Below are 24,960 nucleotides of genomic sequence, written 5' to 3' on the forward strand. Positions count from 1 at the left end.
TGCAGGAGGCAGCTGATTGATTATTCTCTCTCATTGATGTTTCTAGCTCTCTTTCCCTCTCCCTTCCTCTCTGTAAAAAAAATCAATAAAATATATACAAAAAATATTTTAAAAATAAAAATTAATATAGAGTTATCATATGACCAAGCAATCCCTCTTCTGGGTATCTATCCAAGAAATTTGAAAACATTTATTCAAAAGATATATGTATCCCTATGTAAACTGCACATTATTCATGGTGGCCAAGACATGGAAACAACCAAAGTTTCCTTTGATGGATGATTGTATAAAAAAGATGAAATAATGTCATTTGTGACAACATGGTTGGATGTTTAGAATATCATGTTAAATGAAATAAGCCAGAAGAAAAACCTCAAGAACCATATGCTTTCACTCATATATGAGATATAAAACTTAAAGCAGCAAATGAACAAACAAACAAAACTCACAGACAACAGTATGGTAGTTACTAAAGGAAAGAAGGGTGGGGAGGAGGTAGTAAAGTGTAAATGGATCAAACAAATGGTGATGGAAGGAGACTTGACTTGGGGTGGTAAACACACAATACAATATACAGATGATGTATTATAGATATGTATACTTGAAACTTACATAATTTTATTAACTAATGTCACCCAGAATATTTAATAAATATTTTTTTAAAAAAGGAAATTGAAGACACAGATATAACTATACTAACATTCTTTTGTTTATCTTTTGAGAATGCACACTTGTTTCCTTTTACTGCTGGATCACTATATCCTGGAATGCTATATTTGCACAGCACGTCTTCTATAAATGCGTGTTTAATTTATATATTGAGATAGGTGACTTGTAAAAATCAACCAGCTAAGAGTGCAAGCTGATAGGCACTCTGCACTACTGCCTCCTTTGGCAGTGAGAGCTTAATATCTGATGTGGGAAAAGCTGAGAATGATACACAAAATAACATTAGTGTCCTCTCTATATTTTTAATTAGAGTAGTATTACCCTTTAAAGAAGACTCATGAGCACTCTATGACCACAGTAAGTCTATCTTAATCACATTTTCTGCTTTATTTTTAATCAGAAAGCAAACATATCTTATACCTTCAAATGGATGCTGGAATTGAAATAAACCATTTAAAATTTGTTTACATTTGGAATATCTGGAAAGGAAAGAAGCATAAGAGGATCACAAAATCTTTCAATTATATTCCTCTAAGAATGAATTGAAGCTGCACTTTTTCATATGTGCTGAGTGGCGATTCTGCTTTAAAATTCTTCACCAAAATTATACTATACAAACCTGAAAGGTATACGAGAAATCAAAAGTATCCTAAACAAGCTTATCTTCAAAATTACAAGTCTTATTTAGACACTCATCAGTTTAAATATATTCAATAGCTTTGTTGTTTATAGGTTAAAACATAGGCTTGTACATGTATTATATGACCTTCACAAAGTGTGCCAGCATGTGTTATCCATAGGTGCCCCTGAGATTCCTAGACTATGGGCACTTGACTATGTTCCCATTCTCCTGACAACCTTCATTTCATGAGGCCATCTGACCTTTGAATGTGGTCAAGGACAGGCTTTCCTCTTTCTTCCTGATGAAGCTACCTGCTCATGATGAGGACTTCCTTTTTCTTCCCAAACAACTGTCATCATCCTCTCCTCTGCTCACACAGAACTTTGTAAGTAAAGTGAGTACAGAATTTGAAAAGAATTGTGTTATGCCTACTTTAAGGTTTATAAATCTATCTTTCTGCACTACACTAACTTCCTTAAGTGTTGGACCTGTCATTGATTCTTCATCCTTGCCACATGGAGACAGACGCTTGCCTCCCCCACTCCTGTACTGTTTGTCCCCACATTGAAACTGGTGTACAGCACTCCTGACACTGAATAAAATATGTTGAATGAGCAAAAGGATTCTGATATGCACAGCCTTGAAGGAATCATATGTGTCATGGTGGATTTTTTTTAAGGTATTCTGAAAGGAAGGCAACTACTAAATCCTAGGCTGTGATCTTCAAAAGACTTCTACCCTGGGGGAACCAAGAGCCTTTCAATGTCAAGATTTTCTTAGAGAACATCAGACCTTGCTACACATAACCCAATGCCTGTGTCCTTAGCACCATATATGAAAGGTGTTAAGCAAATTCTGCTCTCCTGCCCAAACCCTACTTATATTCCAAGTCAGGGAGAAATAAATGAGGAGTCTGGCATCTTCTATCCCCTTTGGAGCCTACATCTTATAAAATAAAGGAATCCCTAAATCTATATCCCAAAAGGAGATGAATATTAGAATGACAATGTAATTCAAAATGCTTCATAAATTATCAAGTGTCTTGTTATGTTATGACTGATGTTATTGTCATCATTAACAATCCTAACATCATCTCTCATAAAAAAGAACCCCTTCTAGTACTCTGATTTTGATACACTATGACTCAAATTATAACCCACAGTAATAAAGATGTTATGTCTCACACTTATGGATCATAACATAAAATTTGTTTAATTAGGATTATACTTATCTCAAAGAATTTTTATGAATGGAAGAGTTTTCATCTTTATCATATGATATCCTTAAGACATATTAGGAGTGCCTTCTTATCTTTATTAATTTCCTCAATGCTTATTTACAGAGTTTTAAATAATTAATTTATTTACTGATTTATTTACTTGATTAATATCTCTAACTTCTATCAGATGGTCAGTAAATCACATGATGTTCAGAACCCAAGGCTTTCATTTATTAGCCTTATTATTTGTAGTGAAATCCTAACCTTTCTAAATCTTTAAAAACAGTCATAAGTATACCTTTTCTACTTACCTTGCTAGGATTTTTTTGACAATAACATCAAGTTATATCCCGTGTAACCTTTAAAATAGACATTTAAATGAACTTTATAAGCTACTGAATTAAGTCTTCTATTACATCTTTCTGGGCATATTTTTGCAAAATGAATTTTATATCATCTTCCAAAAGTATACATTTCCTAAACTTGCTTCTTAATTTTTAAACTAAATTATTCATTTATACTTATCATATTACTACCTTGTGACATTCAATCAGAAACAATCCAATACACATACATACACACATACACTTAAAATAAAAAACTATGAAACAATACTTTAGTATGTTTGATGAACCTTGATATTTTCTATTTTCTTTCACCTCTAAAAATATAGGTGGAGGTCCACAAATTGATTTTATGACTCACAATTTATAAAATACTATCTCACTAGATTAAAAAACAAAACAAAATTTAAAAAAAGTATAATGAAAAAAGGAATCAATGTGCTTAATACCATTTCTTTCCATGGATCCATAATCTGACCAAGAGCATCTCTCATCATGTACTAACCATATCACAATTTTTAATAACACCATAACTTTTCAAATGTGTTTTTATTTTTTTTTTATTTTACTGGATGTAGCCTTGTATCATTCATTACCTCCTCTGTGAAGCTCCTAGCCAGTGTAGTACTGTTTCTGTTTTCTCTTCCCTGACTTCCCTGATGCTATATCTCTTTTGTACTACGAAGGTGTTATTTTAATTGCTTAAATGTCCATATACTGAATATACCATTCATGTTTTAATTGTTAAATGTTCCTCTATTTCAGAAAACCTTGAATTTTCTGTGAGTAGACTGCAGTTGTTTCTGTTACAGAGCAGCTCTAAAGCAATGGTTTGTTGAATAAATGTATTGATTTTAAAGAGTAATGAAAAATGAATTGTCTGGACTAAATGGTCAAGCTAGAACTTAGCAATGGTATACAGGTTCTCTAGAATACAGGTAATCTTATAAGTAGATCCCTCACTTGAGTGGGACAGCTAATTGGTAGCGTCATAACATAAGCCCGTGCATTATGAAGTATTTGGTGTCATGTACTCCATTATCTGAACATCATTAAAATTCAATTTTGAAACCATTGTTCTTAACCTATTCCAGGGAGACCATGAAAAATTTCAACAGTTCAGCCTCATTTTAATGAATTTATCTTGCGTGGTTATGTACTGGTTAAATTGCTGTGAATACTCCTCTAGGGAATGCCCTGGTTAAGAATAATTTGCAAATTCCTATAAACTAGAGTGCAGTTTGCTCATTACAGCATATATTTTAAACAAATGTTCATAAACAATGCTATACAGCTTAGTATTTTTAGCAGTTATGTGGTTTCAAAAAATGTATTCACAAGCCTGAATATAAATATAAAATGTATAAAAGAACCTACAATCATTATGTCTTTTATTTATTTCTCTTGTCTTAGAGCAATAACTAGGTATTCCAGTACAATGTTAAAAGAATATGGTGAAAAATGACCTTTGTTTCATCACTTATCATTAAAAAGAGCTTTAATTATTTCACCATGTGTATTTTTGCTTTGAATTAGGAGTCAACAAACTCTACCTTGTGAGTGAAATCTAATTGCCATTTGCTTTCGTAAATAAATTATATTGGAACACACACAAACCAGCAACAACAAAAATACACAAATAATTACATGGTTTTAAAGTTAAGGTTGTTTCAGTAATCCATTTTTAGTACTTAAAATACATATGTTGTCCTTTTGTAAATACATACAAAAGCCATAAACTATTAAAAACAAATAGAAATTTAAATTTAAGGATAAACTGTCTGGAAAATGTGCTTTATAAAAACAGCAGCAAAATGGGATTTTTAAAAGAAGTCCACATAAACTAGAATTTATAATACAATATAAGGCTGCACTATTAGTTGTAATGCCAGGATTTGGAGAACTATGCTGGCACATTAAATTTATTCATTTTCACAGCCTGCAGACATTTTAATGTCTTAGTAGCAATAAGAACAAATTACCTAAAAACTTTTAATAGGGTATAATAAATTAAGACTGAATGGTAATGCAAAAGTGGGTACAACAGAAGAAAACTATGAATCTCATATAATGATCCAACAACACTTTAAGAGTGGAAACAACATTGGTATTCTGAAATATACGACCACGGTTGATCCTAATAGTTTCTTTCTTGTCAAATAGAAATTGAACATCAATCTCAAAGTATTGCAAACTGTTTATTACATGCAAATGGCTATGCTATGCAGGCTCTTCAAGGGGACTCAAAAGGAGCCCAGCTAGAAGAGTCTCTCTGATGATACTATGTAGCCATTAAAGTTCTTAATTTATAAACAGGAGAAGCTGTCTCTGCAAATAAGGGGAATCGTGGTAAGGGAATGGAGATGTTTGCAAGATTGAATATGAAAATCAATGAATCAGACTTGTAACAGGCGAACTGCAGAATCTCCACAGCAGGAGTAGTTTGTTGGTCTTGACCAGACATTCTCACTAAAATGGATGAAATACAACTTTACCGCTTATCACAAGATTAAAACTCAAGAAAGAATATGATTGGCCAAGCTTAGAACCTATGCTTAGGACCACTGAAATGGTGAGAGAAAGGCTCTGGCAGAAAGATGTTTAGAACACCTAGGGACAAAATATGTGATTTATTGTTCCATTAAGATTGCTCAAGCACTCTAGAGGAAATGGTGGTACTGTCAGTAAAGAGAACAGTTGCTATATATACTTCAAAATAACTCCATTGAGTTATTTTGAAGTGTATAACATGGAGTCTTTTAATGCCTCAAATAAGACTATTTTGATTGCCTCTTTTGGTTAACATAACTTTCCATTTGTTTCATGAGCATGGACCCAGTCTATTTTCTCTGTTACATCAAGTAACAAGGAATATTTACAGAGAGGGTAAAAGGGCACTTGCATTTTTTAATATATTTTTATTGATTTCAGAGAGTAAGGTAAAGGGAGAGATAGAAACATCAATGATGAGAGAGTCGTTGATTGGCTACCTCCTGCACACCCCACACTGGGGATCAAACCTGCAACCCCCGCATGTACCCTGACAAGGAATCAAACTATGACCTCCTTATTCATAGGTTGATGCCAACCACTGAGCATCACTGGTCAGGCGATTTTTATTGTCATTTTTTTATTAAGCTATCTTCTGAAGCAAGAGTTCACAAATCTTTTCTACATAGTTAAGATTTGGCACTTTACAGGCCATGTAAACTTTGTCGTAACCATTTGTAGCAAAAGAGCTGACATAGAGGATTTATAAATAAATGTGTTTGAGTTCCCAAACACCTTTAAATACAAAAACAGGTTGCTGGTAGGATTTGGCCCCATTAGTTTGCTCTTCTGAAGAATTTAATGTTCATAGGATCAATATGCAGGATTATATTAAAATTCATTTCATTGAATTGCCAGGGATGTCATAGGTGATATATTTACTCCTAATAATAACAAGCTCAATGTTCCACAAGAAGTCCTAAATTTTATTGTTTCAGTTCCTCTAAAATCTTCCTCAAAATGATTATTGTTAAGTAAAATGGCTAAATCTAGAACAAGAAGGGGACAAAAATCTGAAGTATGAAATTATATTAATATTATCCACTGACAAAAAGTAATATTAAACCAATAAAGTCTCAAGTGGAAAATTGCCACCACATAGATATGCATTCACATCAGATAGATCTACTGTTTTTTAGTTACCTATGTCCCTGAATCTTTCCTCCTTATTAATTTTCATCAGAAAACTTTAATACAAATTCATTTTCAGGAACTTCTGTCAATTAGTGCCTCAAAAAAGAGCAAGAATTTTAAAATTTGTTAATGATGACATTTGCAAACAATCCCAGTCTCTGGTTTATACCTATAAATTGGTTACATAGTAGGGAGATTTACCATTCTGACTAAATAATTCCTTTCAGCTGGATGAATAATACATCCTGAACCAACTCATCTGTGAACAGGCCTCTTATACTATAATTTGTCAATTTTAACATCCTTCAGAATTGACAACTTCTGTCAGAACATTTTCTCACTCTCTCCATGACTTGTTCATAGCGAGTTCTTTCTTTATGCTGCCTTTCACAATATTGCTATTTCTTCATTCCCAGAATTATTTTTCCCCACTTGAGGTGCAATGGTGGACCATCAAGAAGGATTAGAGGACACTAGTAACTGCTATAGCAAAAGCATTCCCATTTCCCCTTTCAGGCTCCAGGACATTTATGGAGTGTTAACATATTGTTATGTGCTACTATGAGGATGTAAGTTCATTAAGAGAAAAGGGTTCTTTTCAAACTCTATCTCTAGTAGCAAACCAAGTGTCTGCCTTGCACACAGAAGACTCACACTAAATGCTTTTTGAATAAATTCTGGTATTTATAATACACTCCAAGGGTAAGAGAATAAAGCTAGCAAATAAGAAAATTCCAAATACTGTGTACAATGAAGAGGACATGGCAGCTCAATAAAAGGGATACTTTCTTGGATATGATATGCAATAGAAAAATAAGAAATGATAAGTTGGAGATTGTTGGCCTAAAGCCGAGGTCAGCAAACTGTGGATCGCAAGCCACATGCAACTCTTTGGCCCCTTGAGTATGGCTTTTCCTCAAAATACCACCACCTGGGTGAGTCTATTTTGAAGAAAGGGAGTTAGAAGAAGTTTAAGTTTAAAAAATTTGGCCCTCAAAAGAAATTTCAATCGTTGTACTGTTGATATTTGGTTCTGTTGACTAATGAGTTTGCCGACCACTGGCCTAAAGAAATGATACAATGAAAGTATAACTCCTTAATTTATTAAACTATTCATTATAATGGTTATATGTTCTATATGTCAAGAGATTATTAAGCTATCTTCTGAAGCAAGAGTTCATAAACCTTTTGTGTTAATATTAAGGATATGTTGGTAACCAAGAAAGACAAGGTCCCTGGAAGGTTGACATTCTAGTAGTAAATATAGATAATACACATACAAAAGAATATTACAATTTCAGTATTTTACAGCATTATGTAGAATATATAGTTGGATCATTTTTAAGGGAATTAAGATTGTGAGTGTGTGTGTGTGTGTGTGTGTGTGTGTGTGAAGAGAGAGAGAGAAAAAGAGAGAGAGAGAGAGAGAGAGAGAGAGAGAGAGAGAGAGAGAGAGAGAGATCTTTCTTTAAGATAGGAGTTACAAAATACAAAATGCATGTCTAAAAATATAGCATTAGAGCATGGACATCTTACCTAATAAAAGAGAAACATGCAAACTAATCATCACTCCGCTATGCCCACAGCCAATTAGAGTGAGTATGCAAATTAACCCAGAAGATATGGAGGTTAATTTGCATATGCAGACACAGAGTAAAGTAAAGCCTGCTATGATGGGAAGGGCGGCATCTGAGGGAGCAACTGGAATGTTGCTCCAGACAGAAGCAAGGACTTGCCAGCTCAAAGTGGCCTGGGAGTGAGGAGGTAATGGCTCCAGGGGAAGAAAGGCCTATTCTTGCACGAATATCATACAAGTGGCCTCTTGTATATAAATAAATATAAATAAAGACATATTTATATGTCTTTATTTATATTTAAGTATATAAATTTAAGAATATATAAAAAGTATTAAAGTATATAAATAAAGAAAATTGTACAAACATACTGAAAGGGGGCTGAGATACAAGTGATAAGAACAGGCGTAGGGGAGAACTTTCAGGCCAAGAGAAGAGCAGCTTTAATGGTAGGAACAAATATTAAATAGTAAAAGGTATGTGAGAAGAAACAAGATCAATGTGGCTGAAACTTCCTCTTTACACAATATTGTAATTCATAAAAATTACCTATATTAACATTAATCTTATGTTTCATTAAATAATTTATGCTTCACGTTGCTCTTATGCTGATGTTAGCAGTTTTCACTTTGGAATTTGCAATTAGCATGCTTTGCGCTTTTTTTTTTTGTAGATTCTTACTCTCTTGATAATTTATTACTCTAAGAATGAGAATCCCTTAGGGATATAGTTTTCATACATTTTAAGCAATTATTTTTTAATTGATTTCAGAAAGAAAGGAAGAGAGAGAGAGAGAGAGAGAGAGAGAGAGAGAGAGAGAGAGAGAGAGAGAGAGAGAGAGAGAGAGAGGCATCAATGAGAGAGAATTATTGACCCACTGCCTCCCACACACCCTCTACTGGGAATTAAGCCCATAACCAGGTATGTGCCCTGACTAGAAATCAAACCTTTACCTTCTGTTACATAAGCTGATGCTCAAACACTGAGCCACAACAGCAGGGCTAAAGCAATTCTTTACTAATATGATTATTACAGTAAGTTATCATTTTGGTTCTTGCTTCTTTTCAATAATTCATGGCAAACTGTCTCTCCTTAAACATGTCCTGTTGTACAACAGAACTTTAAGAACAAGCTATTAGAATTATCCAATTATTTTAATACATTTAGTGTATGAAAGACACATTTGATGGGAAACAATTTAGAGCCCCTCTCTGAATTTCTGCACTGTGCCCAAACTGCCAATAAATCTGTTATTTACTACTTCTGAAAAGATATATAGGAACAAAGAAGTGGTAGAGGAGTTCCTAAGCAGCAATAAAAAACTAACAATATTTACAAAAGAATGAAGTGCCCAACTGTTTAAATGTATTAAGAGATTGAATTCTCGTGTCACTACCAGTTAATAACATTGAAAAACTCATTTTAAGATGTATTCTCATATTTATACATTGCTGCAATCCTAAAGCAAGTGACTGGAGACAAATTCTGTTAGCAGTAAATTGTCCTGCCTATTCCCTTATGTGAGTGAATGTTCTCTAGTTATAAAACCAGGATAGCTTTGTGACCACCAAATGAAATCTTATGAAATTTTATTACTGCTGGGGAAATATAAAGGGCCAGCAATAGCACACATTATTCTTAACACCGGGGTCCCAATGAAGGACAACAGATGGCAGAAATTTTTACTCAAGTGATTTTCCCATCAAAGTTTCTATTAACATTTGAATACCAGCAGTATGACCATTAAGAAGCCTTCAAACTCACCAGCCAGCTGGTGAAATTAGCACTGTAAAAATTGACTCTAACGAAAACATATTTGTATGCTATTTGGTATTTTACACCATATGCATTTTTCTAGATGGCCTTAGGTTTGATCAATATTAACTCCAAGTCAATAATCTCCTATGGAGTTATTTGAAGGAGATTATCTATAAGGCATTGACATATACCCAAATCAAAACACAAAAAAGTTACTTTGGGTAGCATATAGTGCCCATGACTTACATACATCTATCCAGCACTCTTTATTTCTGGGCAAGCCAGTGGTTTTTCAATGATGACACCTGCTACTTGAAGGTTTTCTGGGCTGCAAGCTCAGAAAGCAGGTTGAGAAGAATTGAAAACCATAGGTGTTTCCAGGAGGAAGAGATCCTTTCCATGAACTCACTTTTCTCAAATGTCTGGCCACAAGTTACCCAACTCCAAAAATGTGCTCCCTGAATCTAAACTTGTAAGATTTAGGTCCTATACAAAATTTTTTGTAATTTTCATTCATCACAAATAGCCAAGGTAAGGCAGAGCTGAAGAGAAGTTAAAATTGTATTTGACAGCCTTAAACTCTCCTTTCTTTGCCTTCTCCCCAACTCCAAGACACCAGTGTCCTTTATTTCCATTTATTTCATCATCTGAGAGATTACAGCAATGTTCTCATGTTCTCATGCTATAACTACATGGTTTACATGCAATTTTCCATTCTCCATTCAAGTGTCCAATTTGAGAAGAGAAAAAGTGTAATTTGCTTAACTACAACAAAATTAAACTACAAACTTTTGGAGATTTGATAATCAATTTGAACATTACAATATGGCATAATTAATCCATCTTGACTTAAGTATACTCAATCACAATGAATTAGGTTTATTATTATGGTACAAGTAAACAGCTTTAAATTAATTTCAGTAATATATAAAATATAATATGTAAATATAATATGTATCCACCATATAACATGTATTATAGAGAAATAAAATACAGTAATATGGAAATATAAAACAGAAAACTAATTTAACATTAAGAAGATATTTTGCCTAAAAACAGAAGATAACTCCTGTCAAGATAACACATTGCTACTTCACTCCCTTTGTTTGTTTAACATTCATTGATTGAAAGCCTAAATAGTTTCATCTAACAATCTCACTTCGTTGATTTCTTAAGGTTAATATCAAATGGAATTTCTTAAAGTTGACAGCAAGTGGAATTTCTTTAGAAAAGTTTTTAATTTTTAACGTAGTTCACCCACAGCATTATCCTATAAACAGGCTTCTCTTCCATTAATAGCAAGAATATTTCACTCTTTTAAATGCTCATATTAGTAGTGGCTTTTTTTAAAATCATTTCTACTGTTATATCAAGAATTTTGAACCCCGTTAAAAAGAATCCATATTTTAAAACATTTCTTTCTAGTCTAGAAGAACATGTAAAGCTAAACATTAGGGCATGTTATGATACGCACTTTTCTGTTTTTTCTCAAGGTACTTGAAAGCTATTCACTCTGTCATTGTATGAGTTAACATTATTTTCATAACTTTTCTTCATGGTGCTCAGCTTTCCTTTCAAAAACACCCATTAGCATTTCTTCTTGTTAGGTCTAAAATGAGTAGGCAGGAGTGTCAATTATCTGAGGATGATGTGTTTTGCTGAATTGGAATTTTCCTCAATTTCTATTCCAGGAGCTATACATTATACAATGTCATAATTCATAAAAATAAGGTTTAATGAAACTTCTATGTTGTTCAATCTGCATTTGAGATGTTTGGGAATAGTAATTCAGTGAATATTTTTTTTTTGTTTGTATGGATACAAGCTAATCATTTAAGCAGTGTGATTAGTTATAATATCTTACATTTAATGAGTAATTATTTTGTGGAAAATGTGGTTCTAAATGTTTTATGCATGTATTATTTTTATTCCTATATAAGAAAAGAGAAAGCAGAGACATGGGGAGACTTAAGATGCTTTCCCAAGATTCTGTAGATATTGAGGTAAAGGAGCTGAACCCATACTTTATGAATGTGGCTACTAACCTGTTAGTCAATCTTTTTAACTTCCATTAGAGCCTAATGTGGCATGTAAATATTTTTGTGGGTGATAAAACGTTGCATATGCAAACAATTTTTGGTGGTTAAATTAACATAAAAGGAGTTGCATAAATACTTGAATGACTATTAGCAAATCAATTTTAGTGGCATATAATGTGATTGATATTTTCTCATGTAAAAACGTGGCATTTTAAAAGAGGTTCTTTCTCCATGGTGGTGCTATTTTTTTGAATAGCTTGAAAAATATAAATTGGTATATTTAATTTTATCACACCCTTGGGACAGAGAAAAAATAATTGAGCTTCATGGAACTAGACCATCTTTATGATATTCACAATCACTTTATTTTGAATGATAATAAAATAAAGGATAGTAAAATGTTATTTTTAAACTAAAAAGATAAAATGGAGTTCATAGAAATATATATAGTAAAGCTCAAACATGGATATTTTAAAAATGCTATCTCATATATAAACATGATACCTTTGCTAATAATCCTAAATAATAAAAGACTAATGTGCAAATTGTTTCCTCCACCAAGAGTTCGACCAGGGAGAAGGGCCAGCTGGCCAACCGCCTGCGTCCCCTCCTCCAGGCCACCTTGCCCCTTCCATATATATATATATATATATATATATATATATATATATATATATATATATATATATATATTCCAGAGGGCCAGTGCACAAAATGTGTGCATGGGGGGGGGGTGTCCCTCAGCCCAGCCTGCACCCTCTCCAATCTGGGACCCCTTGAGAGCTGTCCAACTGTCCATTTATTCTACCTGAATCTGGCCTAAAACATCAGTAGGACATCCCTCTTGCAATCCAGGACTGCTGGCTCTCAATTGCTCGCCTGCCTGCCAGCCTGATCACCCCCTACCCACTCCCCTGCCAGCCTGATTGATGCCTAACAGTTCCTCTACCAGCATGTTTGCAGCTAACTGCCCTTCCCTCTAGGCCTGGTCACCCCTAACTGCCCTTCCCTGCAGGCCTGCCCCCCCATGGCCCTTCCCTGCAGGCCCAGTTGCCCCCAACTTCCCTCCTTTGCCGGCCTGATCGCCCACAAGTACCCTCCCTTACAGAACTGGTCCCTCCCATCTGCCCTCCCCTGCTGGCTATTTGTGGTGGCCATCTTGTATCCACATGGGGGCAGGATCTTTGACCACAGGGGGCAGCCATCTTGTGTGTTGGAGTGATGGCCAATCTGCATATTACTCTTTTATTAGATGGGATAGAGCACATGTGTCAAACACAAGGCCCGCGGGCCAAATCCGTCCCGCCAGGCCTTGCAATGTGGCCCGCACTGCGCTGTCATCACTGCACTCTGCTGCGTTTCCATCACAATGACAGTTTATGACTGTTCAGTAAACCATTCGGCCCGCAATTTAGGCTGGATTTTAGATTTTGGCCCCTTCTCTGATTGAGTTCGACACCCCTAGGATAGAGGCCTGGAGCATGGGTGGTGGCCAGCTGGTTTGCCCTGAAGGGTTTCCTGAATCAGAGTGGGGGTTCCCTTGGGGCATAGGGTGGCCTGGGTGAGGGGCCTGTGGTGGTTTGCAGGCCAGCCACACATCTAGGCGACCCAAGTGGAGGCCCTGGTATCTGGGATTTATTTATCCTTTATAATTAAAATTTTGTAGCCTGTAGTGGATCCAAGCCTCCTGCTTGCTATGTGGCCATAGCCATTTTTGTTGGGATTTATTTGTCTTCTATAATTTAAACTTCGTAGCCTTGATTGGAGATCTGGGCCCACTGGGACAGGCAGAAAGCTTGGCTTCCTCCATTGCCAGGGGCAACTCAAGCCTCCTGCTCTTTCCAGCTCCGTGGCTGCCACCAGTTTTGTTAGGATTTATTTATCCTCTATAATTGAACTTTATAGCCTTGAGTGGAGGCCTAGGCTAGCCAGGGTTGTGTGGAAAGCTTGCCTTCCTCCATTACCAGGGAAACCCAAGCTTCCTGCTGGCTCAGCCATCTTGGTTGGGTTAATTTGCATATTCACTCATGATTGGCTGGTGGGTGTGTCTAGTGGGTGTAGCGGAGGTACAATTTGTATATTACTCTTTTCTTAGATAGTAGATATATATATATATATATATATATATATATATATATATATATATATTACAATGTTTCTTTAAAAAAGATACATTTTTTCAAGTAATTAGAATAAATACTCCAAGAATGTATATGGAACCACTGAAGACCCAAAATAGCCACAGAAACATTGACAAAGAAGAACAATGTTGTAGGAATCACACTACTTGATATAAGGCTATACTAAAAGTCTATAGTAACCAAAGCAGCATGGTAATATCATAAAATAAAAAAAAACACATATCAATAACAACAGTACAGAACAGAAATCAAAGAAATAAACCCCTGATTTTATGGTCAATTAATTTTATGGAAACTGCACATATACATGCAAGAAAAGGATACTAGACCACCTTACACCATACACAAGAATAAACTCAAAATGGATAAAGACTTAAATGTCAGACTTGAAACCATAAAAATCCTAGAAGAAAACATAGGCAGTAAACTCTTGGACATTTATTATAGCAATATTGTTTCTGATATATATACTCAGGCAAGGAGAGCAAAAGAAAAATAAACTAATTGGAGTACATTAAGCTAAAATGTTTTGCACCACAAAGAAAACCATCAATAAGATCATATAAGGCAACCCACTGCATGGGAGAACATGTCTGCCATTGACACATCTGATAAGGGTTTAATATCCAAAACTTATAAAGAACTTACACAACTCAGCCCCCCAAAATAAACAACCCAATTAAAAATTTGGCAAATGACTTGAATAGATACTTCTCCAAAGAGGACATACAGAACACCAGTAGACATATGAAAAGATGCTCAACCACACTAATATTAAGAGAGATGCAAATCAAAGCACAATGAGATATCACCTCACAAGTGTCAAAATGGCTACCACCAATAAATCCATAAACAAGTGTTATTGAAGTTGAGGACAAAAGTGAACCCCCATGCATTGTTGGTGGGAATGCAGATTTGTGCCATTATGGAAAGCAGTATGGAGTTTCTTCAAAAAATTAAAAATGGAACTTCCTTATGGTGCCAGCAAGTCCACTTTGGGGAATATATCCAAAGAAATGCAAAAACACTTATTCTAAAGAATATATGCACCCCTGTGTTACTTGGAGTGTTATTCACAATAGCCAAGATTTGGAAGCAGTGCAAGGGCCCATCAGTAGATGAGTGGATAAAGAAGCAGTGGCACATTTATACAATGGGATATTATGCAGCCATAAAAAATGAAGGATCTTGTTTCCTTTGAGATGGCATGGAGAGACCTGGAGAATATTATGCTAAGCGAAATAAGCCAGTCAAGCACCATGTAATTTCACTTATATGTGGAACTTAATGTATAAAATAAATAAACAACCAAATGGAAAAAGACTCACAGATACAGAGAACATACCGACTACTGTCAGGGAAGTGGGAGGGAGTTGGGAGTTTGGATGAAAAGGGTGAATAGATTAAGCAAGAAATCACCCATAAACTTGTAGACAAAGATAACAGCTTGATGATTACCAAAGGGAAAGTGGGGTGGGGGAAGTATAAGAGAGGAAAGGGGAAAAATGGTGATGTAAGAAGACTTGACTTTGGATGGTGAACACATAATACAATATACATATGATGTATTGTAGAATTGTACACATGAACCTATATAATTTTATTAACCATTACCACCCCGATATATTCAATAAAGATTAAAAAAGAAAAATAAAAGTGCTGTATGTGAACAAAAGCTTAATATTTACAGTTTGATGATGATGAAGTAAACCAATGAGATGAAAGTACCTATAAGGTGAGACCTGGTGCCTTTTCACAATGGGTATGTCCCCAGATGTCATGGAGACATCTGATGTATACTTTAGAAATAAAATTAAGGGGCATTTTATGTGTATGTGGCCATCACAATTAGATTCTATTAGAGGATAATTTTATTAATCATGGATAGGATGACCCATTAAGCCATGTCACCCCAATAAATGCACTAACATTTTTAAAAATCAAAATCAAATGAGAAAAAAATTTACCAGTTATACAAAGAAGCTAGAAAATAACAAGCATAATGAGGAGAAAATGCAATTGAAATAGACCCAAAATAGATATGGATACTAAAAGTACCAGACAAGAACATTATAACAGTTATTATAACTGTATTTCATATTTTCAAGAAGGTAGAGGAAAGATTGACACATTGAATAGAGACATGGAAGGTGAAAAAATCCTAAATCACACTTCAATAATGTGTTGACTCATGCAAAACAACATCTGAGGTTAAAAATATGCACTAGATTTGATTAACCACAGATTAGATACTGAAAAAAAGAGATTTAATAATTTTACAATACAAGATATGTGAAATGAATTATTTTAAAATACTGAAAATAAAAAGTACAGAACACCAGTTAGTAGTGGGACAGATTAAACAGCCTAATGTGTGTAATCAGAGTCCCTGAAAAGGAAGGACAGAAACATATTTTTAAAAACAATGCCTTAAAATTTATAAGTTTGATGAAAATGCTAAACCCACAGATCCAAGAAGCTTAACAGTCCTAAAGAATAGGAAGCATGAAGAAAACAATGCCAAGGAACCTCATAAAACAACTGTTCAATTCCCAAAAGCATTCCCTAATAAACCTTCTGTATGCTAATCTCCATGTCAGCGTGGGCTTCCCAAGGATGCCAATCAGAAATATGTATCAAAATCCCTATCAAAACAATCACCCTCTCTAGAGTAGAATGGAAGTATAGAATACACTTCTAAATTGTTTTATTTTCCTCATAATGAGTATATATTATTTTATAATAAAACAATAAAAAATGTAACTAATTTGTGTCATATATCTTTGGAAATGGCAAGAGATTTATAATCTCCCCAAGAAAACCTTATATTTCACTTAATATTGTTGCCTTTAAGTCAGAGACCTAGTGATGTTATACTAGCTCAAAATGTATTTTAATGTTATTAAAAAACTTATATTCTGCATGATGGCAGATTGGAAAAACAATAAAATTTTTCTAGCTCCAATGCCAATGCTATGTGTATATAAGTTTTGTTGACATACACATAATTATACAATATTTTTAAATTATTCATTTTCTATATTTACATAATTTACGTATACATAAGTATATAAATGCTTACTTTCTTAGTATCAAAATGCATGTTTGTTATGCAAAATTCTTTGAGAATTGAGAATTGTAAAGTTGAATATGATATTGCTTTTATGAATCCAGTATTTTGAAACATCAGAACTGTTTAATAAATTGCCTTCTTTTTTTCTTTCATCTGTCTTGATCAGCATTTTCTGGCATTAAACATTGGCCACAATTCAAATCTACTTGACTGAACACTTCTACATGAACAATTTGAGTTTAAAAAATTGCAAAAATACTTAAGATGTGGTATAATAAACACAATATTTCTTATACTCAAACTATATATTTTATAACCTAAATTATAACCTCCACAATCCAATTTATCTTTATCTACATACTCAAAAGACACAGAAGTTGAAATTAAATGGTACACTACTTGCAATCCACATGTTGCCTTTCCATTAACATAAACCATAAAAAAATCAATAAGTACCTTCAATTACGGTAACTGCATTGTTTTGGCCTCTGGACTATCTCAGAAAGCATTTTGTCAATAGAATATATGGAAATATTGCTACATTACTACAAATTGTCCCTAGGGAAACAGACCTGTAATTTTATCATGATGGATATTTCTAGCAACTACATTATTGCTAAGTATACAACAAGTTCTTCTTCTGGACAGGATCCAACATAAAATAAACAAAAACACACACTGCCCTAAAGCTATAGGACACCCTGCCTGAAGATGCTCCTTGGTATCATAGATTCAATTACACTTTCATCAGATAAACCAGTTATATTTAAGCTAACTTTCCTCTTATCCACAAAAATCCACAGCACAGTCTCCTAACATCATCATTATAATGATGTTCTCCTATGTGTAGTGATGACAACAAAAGTCAGGAATTATAAATTTCCATCACCAATCAGAAACTAAACTTAAACAAATTAAGCAGCTGTGATACCACAATGACGACAAACAGTTTGAATAAAAAAAAATCACAAAGTCTTACCTTAAGATACCATTTATATTTGGCATGCTCCCAATTCTCAGGAGTTTGTGTCCTTTTGAGAAACTGTTCAGCGTCTGTTAGCCATTGATTAAATACCTTCATATCATAATGAAACCGTCGCCATTTTTCAACAGATCTGTCAAAATGCCTAGAGGTAAAAAACATGGATCAAGAAAGAGAATGGATTATATAAAACAAACTATATGAACATAGAATGCACATTTAATTATACTGGTAAGAGTAATATTAAATAGAAAGGATGAATGAAAATAAAAAGCTTTTTTTTGGGGGGGGGGTTGTTTTGTTGTTGTTGTTGTCATTATTGCAGATGTCCTCCATTTTATCTGCCTTTGCTCCTTCCACTCAACACCCTCCTCTTTCCCTCCTCTGGCCCTCATCACACTTTTGTCTGTGTCCATGGGCTATGCATATATGTTCTTTAGCTCATACCTTCAACTTCTTTCTTCCAGTCTCCCCCAACCTACTCCCCTCTTAACATTTGTCTTGTTCCATGTATCCATGCCTCTAGTTGTATTTTGTACATCAACTTATTTTGTTCATTTCTTCTGTTAAAATTGAATACACTTCTTGATTGAAACAAAGGTAAAGACAATTATTATGGAGTGTTAACATTTTCTTCCCTGTGAGCATACTTATTTTTTAATTTTAGGAATTTAAAAATATATTAGCATCTAATAAATTAAGTATTTTGAAGCTATTCAATTTCAAATGCATCAAAATCAAATGATCTCATAAAGTCTATCACTTTCAATATCACTGCTATCTCCCTTTATCATTATTTTTATTGGATCCACTAACATTTTAAGTTGGAATTCTTAAGGAAATTATGTAAGTCCACCTTTACATTTACCTTAAAATAGTTGCACATAAGAATCACCTGGGTATTGGAAAAACAATAACAATAAAGCACTGAATCCTGGTCCCCCTAAAGACCAATTAAATCAGTATATTTGGAGCACTCAGGTATTTTTAAAAGCACCCACGTGATTTTAATACACAATCAAGATGAAAAAATCTACAAAGTTTGAAAGTCTTATGGGGTTTATGATCTACGCAGTGTTTCCCAAAGTGTGGTACGTGTACTCCCAGGGGTATGGGAAGAGTTTGGTGGGGATATGCACTGCACCGTGCTTAGCTGCACCTAATTCTATGTTCTCATGAGTATGAGGGGTACTCAGCATTACGAAAATTATAGAAAGGGTATACATATGTCAAAAGTTTGGGAAACACAGATCTACTGGATTACCCAAGGCCTGTCCAAACAAATATTTGCTAGCACTAACCCAAAAGGCACTCTGCATATCCTAGTTGTAGGGCTGCCTTGGAGGACAGTAGTCTGTCAAAGTTCTCTGAGTGTTACTCTTGAGATGCAATGGATTATAGCTTTCAATATCTTCTCAGTTCTTTACATCCATTTAGGAACTTGAAATTATTTTACAACTTAAGTCATGCCAGAACTCCTTATTGTTTACCGGGAAGGGAATGGAAGTCACAGGTATTAAACAGTTATTATGAGTCAGACAATGGGCTCCATGCTTTTACATATACAATTTCACTGACTCTACAATACCACATACAACATAACAATTATTATTCCTACTTCCCCTGGAGAAAAATAAGAGAGTGAGTAACTTGCCAAAAAGTAAATAGGTATAAATTGTAGAGAGGAGATTCTATCAGATCTCTGTGGTTTTAATGGTGCTTTTCACTGCCTTACATGGTCTTTGCTGGTATTTCCTCTTTTTTCAGGATGAATTCTCATCATACAAATTAAACAATACAGAGACAGACTTGCAGGATTTGTTCTTATCTTTATACTTTACTAGAGGCCTGGTGCACAAAATTCATGCATGGGGGGTGGTGACCCTCAGCCTAGCCTGCACCCTTTCCAATCTGGGACCCTGTCGGAATTGGGCCTAAATGGGGAGTCACACATCCCTCTCACAATCCAGGACTGCTGGCTCCCAATTGCTCACCCACCTTCCTGCCTAATTGCCCCTAACCGCTTCTGCCTGACAGCCTGATTGATGCCTAACTGCTCCTCTGATGACCCAATTGCCCCTAACTGCACTTCTTTGCCAACCTGGTCACCCCTAACTGTCCTCAGCAGCAGCCCTGGTCACCACCAACTGACCTTCCCTGCTGGCCCAGTAACCCCTAATTTCCTTCCCTTGCCAGCCTGGTTGTCCCTACCTGCCCTTCCTTGCTGGCCTCGTCACCCCTAACTGTGCTCCCCTGCAGGCCTGGTTGCCCTTAACTGTCCTCCCCTAGAGGCCTGGTCGCCTCCAATTGCCCTCCCCTGCAGGCCTGGTCACCCGCAACTGCCCTCTCCTGCTGGCCTGGTTGCCCTCAACTGCCCTCCCCTGCAGGCCTGGTCTCTCTCTACTGCTCTCCCCTACTGGCCTGCCCCCCCCCCACCAACTGCCCTCCCCTGTTGGTCTGATTGACCACAACTGCCCACCCCTGCCGGCCATCTTGTGTTCACATGGGGGCAGCCATCATGTGTGTTGGAGTGACAGTCAATTTGCATATTACACTTTTATTAGATAGGATTATCTTCCAAATATTTAGTTATGTATTTATATGTAGTTTGCATTCTATCACACATTTCACTATATTTCTTAATTTAAAAATATTTAAAAGAAAGAAACAAACAAACATATTTAAAGTAGACTGTAATTTGATAGCATGAAGGGACCTGACAATGATTATGCTAAGTGAAGTAAGCTAGTCAGAGTAAGACAAATGTCATATGATCTAACTTATATGTGGAATTTAATACACACAATAAGCTGATTAATGAAATAGAAGCAGAGGCATGGAAACATAGAACATACTGAAGAATCTCAGAAGGAAGTGGGTGTGGGAGAGCTGAAAGAGATTAGCCAAACAACTTATATGGATATATGCATAACTCATGCACAAAATAGTGTGGTGAAGGCCTGGGGAAGAGGAAGTCAATGGGGGAGAAAAGGGGTACATGTGTAATACTTTGAACAATAAAGATATTTTTTAATGGACTATTTTAGTAGCAGAAGAATAAAAAAAAAAGCAGCCAATGTAACCGAAAGAGTCTCTAAATACAGATAGATCAAAAATAAGAATTCTGCCTTTTATAGAGGTGGGCATTTGGGGGAAGACTAGGCCTGCAGGGGAGGACAGTTGGGAGGAACCAGGCCTGTAGGGGAGGCCAGTAGGGGGAGGAAGGCCTGCAAGGGAGGGCAATTGGGGGGGCAGGCCTACAGGGGAGGCCAGTTGGGAAAGGGCCAGGCCTGCATGGGAGGGCAGAGGAGGACAACCAGGCAGTCCGGTGCAAGAAATTTGTGCATGGGTGTGTGTGTGTGTGTGTGTGTGTGTGTGTGTGTGTGTCCGTCCGTCAACCCAGCCTGCACCCTCTCCAATCTGGGATCCTGGGAGGGATGTCCAACTGCCCATTTAGGCCTGATCCCGGTGGGATCTGGGTGGGATAGGGCCTAAACAGGCTGTGGGACATCCCTCTCACAATCCAGGACTGCTGGCTCTCAACTGCTCACCTGCCTGCCTGCCTGCATGACTGATTGCCCCTAATTGCTTCTGCCTGCCAGCCTGATCGATGCCTAACTGCTCCCCTGCTGGCCCAATTGCCCCTAACTGCCCTCCCCTGCTCGCTTGGTAACCCCCAGTTGCCCTCACCTACAGGCCTGGTTGTCCTCAACTGCCCTCCCATTCAGGCCTGGCCCCCTCCCAACTGGCCTCCCCTGCAGGCCGGCCCCCCAATTGCCCCCCCTGCAGGCGTCCCCCCCCTAAAGGTCTGGCCCCCCCTAACTGTCCTCCCCTACAGGCCTGGTTCCTCCCAACTGTCCTCTCCTGCAGGCTTAGTCTTCCCCCAAATGCCCACTCCTGGAGGCCTGGACCTCCTCAACAGCCCTCCCCTACATGGGGTGGCCATCTTGTGTGTTGGAGTGATGGTCAATTTGCATATTATTATTTTATTAGTAGGACTAGAGGCCCTGTGCACAAAATTCATCACTCGGGTTTCCCTCAGCCCAGACTGCACCTTCTCCAATCTGGGACCCATTGGGGAATGTCTGACTGCCAGATTAGGCCTGATCCCTGTGGGACCCGACTGCTGGTTTAGGCTCTCACAATCCGGGACTGCTGGCTTCCAACCGCTCACCTACCTGTCTGCTTGCCTAATTGCCTCTAACCACTTCTGCCTACCAGCCTGATCGCCCCCTAACCACTCCCCTGCCAATCTCATTGATGCCTAACTGCTCCCCTGCCAGCCAGGTCGTCCCAATTGCCCTCTCTTGCAGGCCTAGTCATCCCCAACCTTCAACTGTCCTCCCCTGCTGGACTGATTGCCCACAACTGCCCTCCCCTCTCCGCCATCTTGCAGCAGCCATCTTATGACCACATGGAAGTGGCCATCTGGTGACCACATGGGAGTGGCCATGTTATGACCACGTAGGGGTGGACATTTTTTGACCACATGGGGGCAGCCATCTTGTGACCACATGGGGGTGGCCATCTTGTGTGAGGATGTGGGTGTTAATTTGCATATTACCTCTTTATTATATAGGATGGCATTCTAGAGGTGATCAAATATCATATTACCATCAGGCACAACATAATCTTAGAAATAGATTATATATATATATATATATATATATATATATATATATATATGTATAATTTTTATTTTATTTTAGTGGTATCTAATACATAATATAAAACTTACAAAGTACATTTTAAGAATGTATTACATTTTTAAAAATTGGTACATTTTGTATGTCTCACAGGTACTTGTGTCATTGGATCCAAAGAGTTGTTAATTGAGAGTTTAAAAAGACAATGATGCATAGTTGGCATTGTTCCATCTTAGTAAGACTATAGTTGATTTTACTTTTTTTAAGATATATTTTATTGATTTTTTACCGAGAGGAAGAGAGGGGGATAGAGAGTTAGAAACATCAATGAGATAGTATCATCAGTCAGCTGCCTCTTGCACACCCCCTACTGGGGATGTGTCCACAACCTTGACCGTAATCGAATCTGGGACCTTTCAGTTCACAGGCCGATGCTCTATCCACTGAGCCAAACCGGTTTCAGCTGATTTTACTTTTCATTACGTATATATATTTCTCTGTTGTCAAGATCCATACAATATGCATTTCATATTCTGATATTTAGAAAAACAGTCATTTAAAATAATTTTAAAAGGTAGTCTCACATGCTAACAACTACCACATCCCAGTCTTTTCTTGCTACCATATTTTGAGAAACTGGCAGAAAGAAACTAATCAGAGGACAGAGAAGTCATTTTGTCACAATTTACCATTCCACATCTGTAACAGTCCCCTTCTTACTCTCCTTTTTTTCCCTACCAATCACCAGAATAATCCCTATTGCCAAACCTTCCGCTACTGGGAGGTGATTGTTTATCCATTTCTACTATAAATACACACTCTCTTAATTCCAGGCTGCTGCACAGATATATTCCTCCACCACTAACCACACTGGCAATCACCATCTTTGTCCAGATTCCACAAAGTTTTTTCCCATCCCAGCCCCTCTTCCTCTTCAGATTATCTTTCCTCTCAATTTTCCAAGAAAAAATTCCATGGAGGTCCATACAATTGATCATGGTACCCATAGCTCTGTAATCCAGAGCTGGAGGGCGGAAGAGAAGGGAAACAGGCCAAGGCCCCAGGTTTTCCTACTTATATACTTGTTCTAAGTCCACAAAAGTGAGATAGGATGGAATTGTCATGTACAGAGTACTGCCTGCTATCCCCCATGCCCTACTACTGCTTTAGAATTTTGTAACTGTACATTACTCCCATATTCCTGAAAGGCCCACCTTCCATTTTGTTCCCTTTCCATTATTCCTGTAGTCCAAACCTCTGCATACTAATGACTAGAACTGAACTACTTCCACCATCATTTTGTCAATATCTAAATAGAGAGTATTCTGTATAGCCTACAACTGCAAAACTTTGTAAACTGCCTTGGCACTCACATTCGTGGTGACTGTCTTGGCTCCATCTGGAAAGTCTTTCACCTATCCAGTCTAATTAGTATATTATGCTTTTATTATTATAGATTAATTTTAAAATGAGTACCTCTAGCCAAACAAAATATCCTATATAATAAAAGGGAAATATGCAAATAGACCAAACAGCAGAACAACCGAAGGATCAATGAAAGTATAATATGCTAATGATCTGCTAAGGCTGCTCAACTATTCGCTACTGTACTGACCACCACGGGGGCAGATAGTTGACCAGTCACTATGACGTGCACTGACCACCAGGGGGCAGATGCTCTGACCAATAAGTTAGCTTGCTGCTGGGGTCCAACCGATCAGGACTGAGCAAGATGGGCTAGACATGCCCTGGAGTCCTCCCATGATCCCTGCCTGGTGCAATCATGCACTGGTGGGGTCCCTCAGCCTGGCCTGCACTCTCTCGAAATCTGGGACCCCTCAGGGGATGTCAGAGAGTGGGTTTCAACCAGATCCTGCAGGCCACTTCCTTTGGGAGGGTGCCAGACACAGGGCTCAATGCTGGTGAGTGCTGCTGTGGCAGCTAGAACTCTCCGGATTGGAACTGATTGGGCACAAGCCTGTGGCAGGCACAGTGGGGCTGGGATGAGTGGGAGCAGCAGGTAGGAGCTGCAGGCGGTGTTGGACTGCGGGTTTCGGCCTGATCCCTGCAGGCCACCCAGAGGGACCCCACCCGTGCACAGATTTCTGCACCAGGCCTCTAGTTAAAAAATAAAAGCTTGCACATTTCCATGTAATGGCCTTTAAAATGAGTAATAATATTTTAAACTCAATTTCAAGCATTACATAAA

At 37.0% G+C, this 24,960-nt stretch overlaps 1 protein-coding gene across 4 annotated transcripts in view; it reads right to left on the reverse strand.

Annotated features, from left to right (window-relative positions):
* The window catches only part of DMD (dystrophin), a 1,962,662-nt gene that overhangs the window by 1,144,135 nt on the left and 793,567 nt on the right, over positions 1–24,960 (reverse strand). For all 4 annotated transcript variants that reach the window (XM_045582357.1, XM_045582356.1, XM_045582355.1 and 1 more), the window contains one exon: positions 18,103–18,250. In XM_045582357.1, the coding sequence (XP_045438313.1) occupies positions 18,103–18,250 (148 nt within the window). The remainder of the gene's footprint in view (positions 1–18,102; positions 18,251–24,960) is intronic.

The sequence above is a fragment of the Pipistrellus kuhlii genome, unplaced genomic scaffold (genome assembly GCF_014108245.1).
Source record: "Pipistrellus kuhlii isolate mPipKuh1 unplaced genomic scaffold, mPipKuh1.p scaffold_m20_p_16, whole genome shotgun sequence".
NCBI classification, from domain to species: Eukaryota; Metazoa; Chordata; class Mammalia; order Chiroptera; family Vespertilionidae; genus Pipistrellus; species Pipistrellus kuhlii.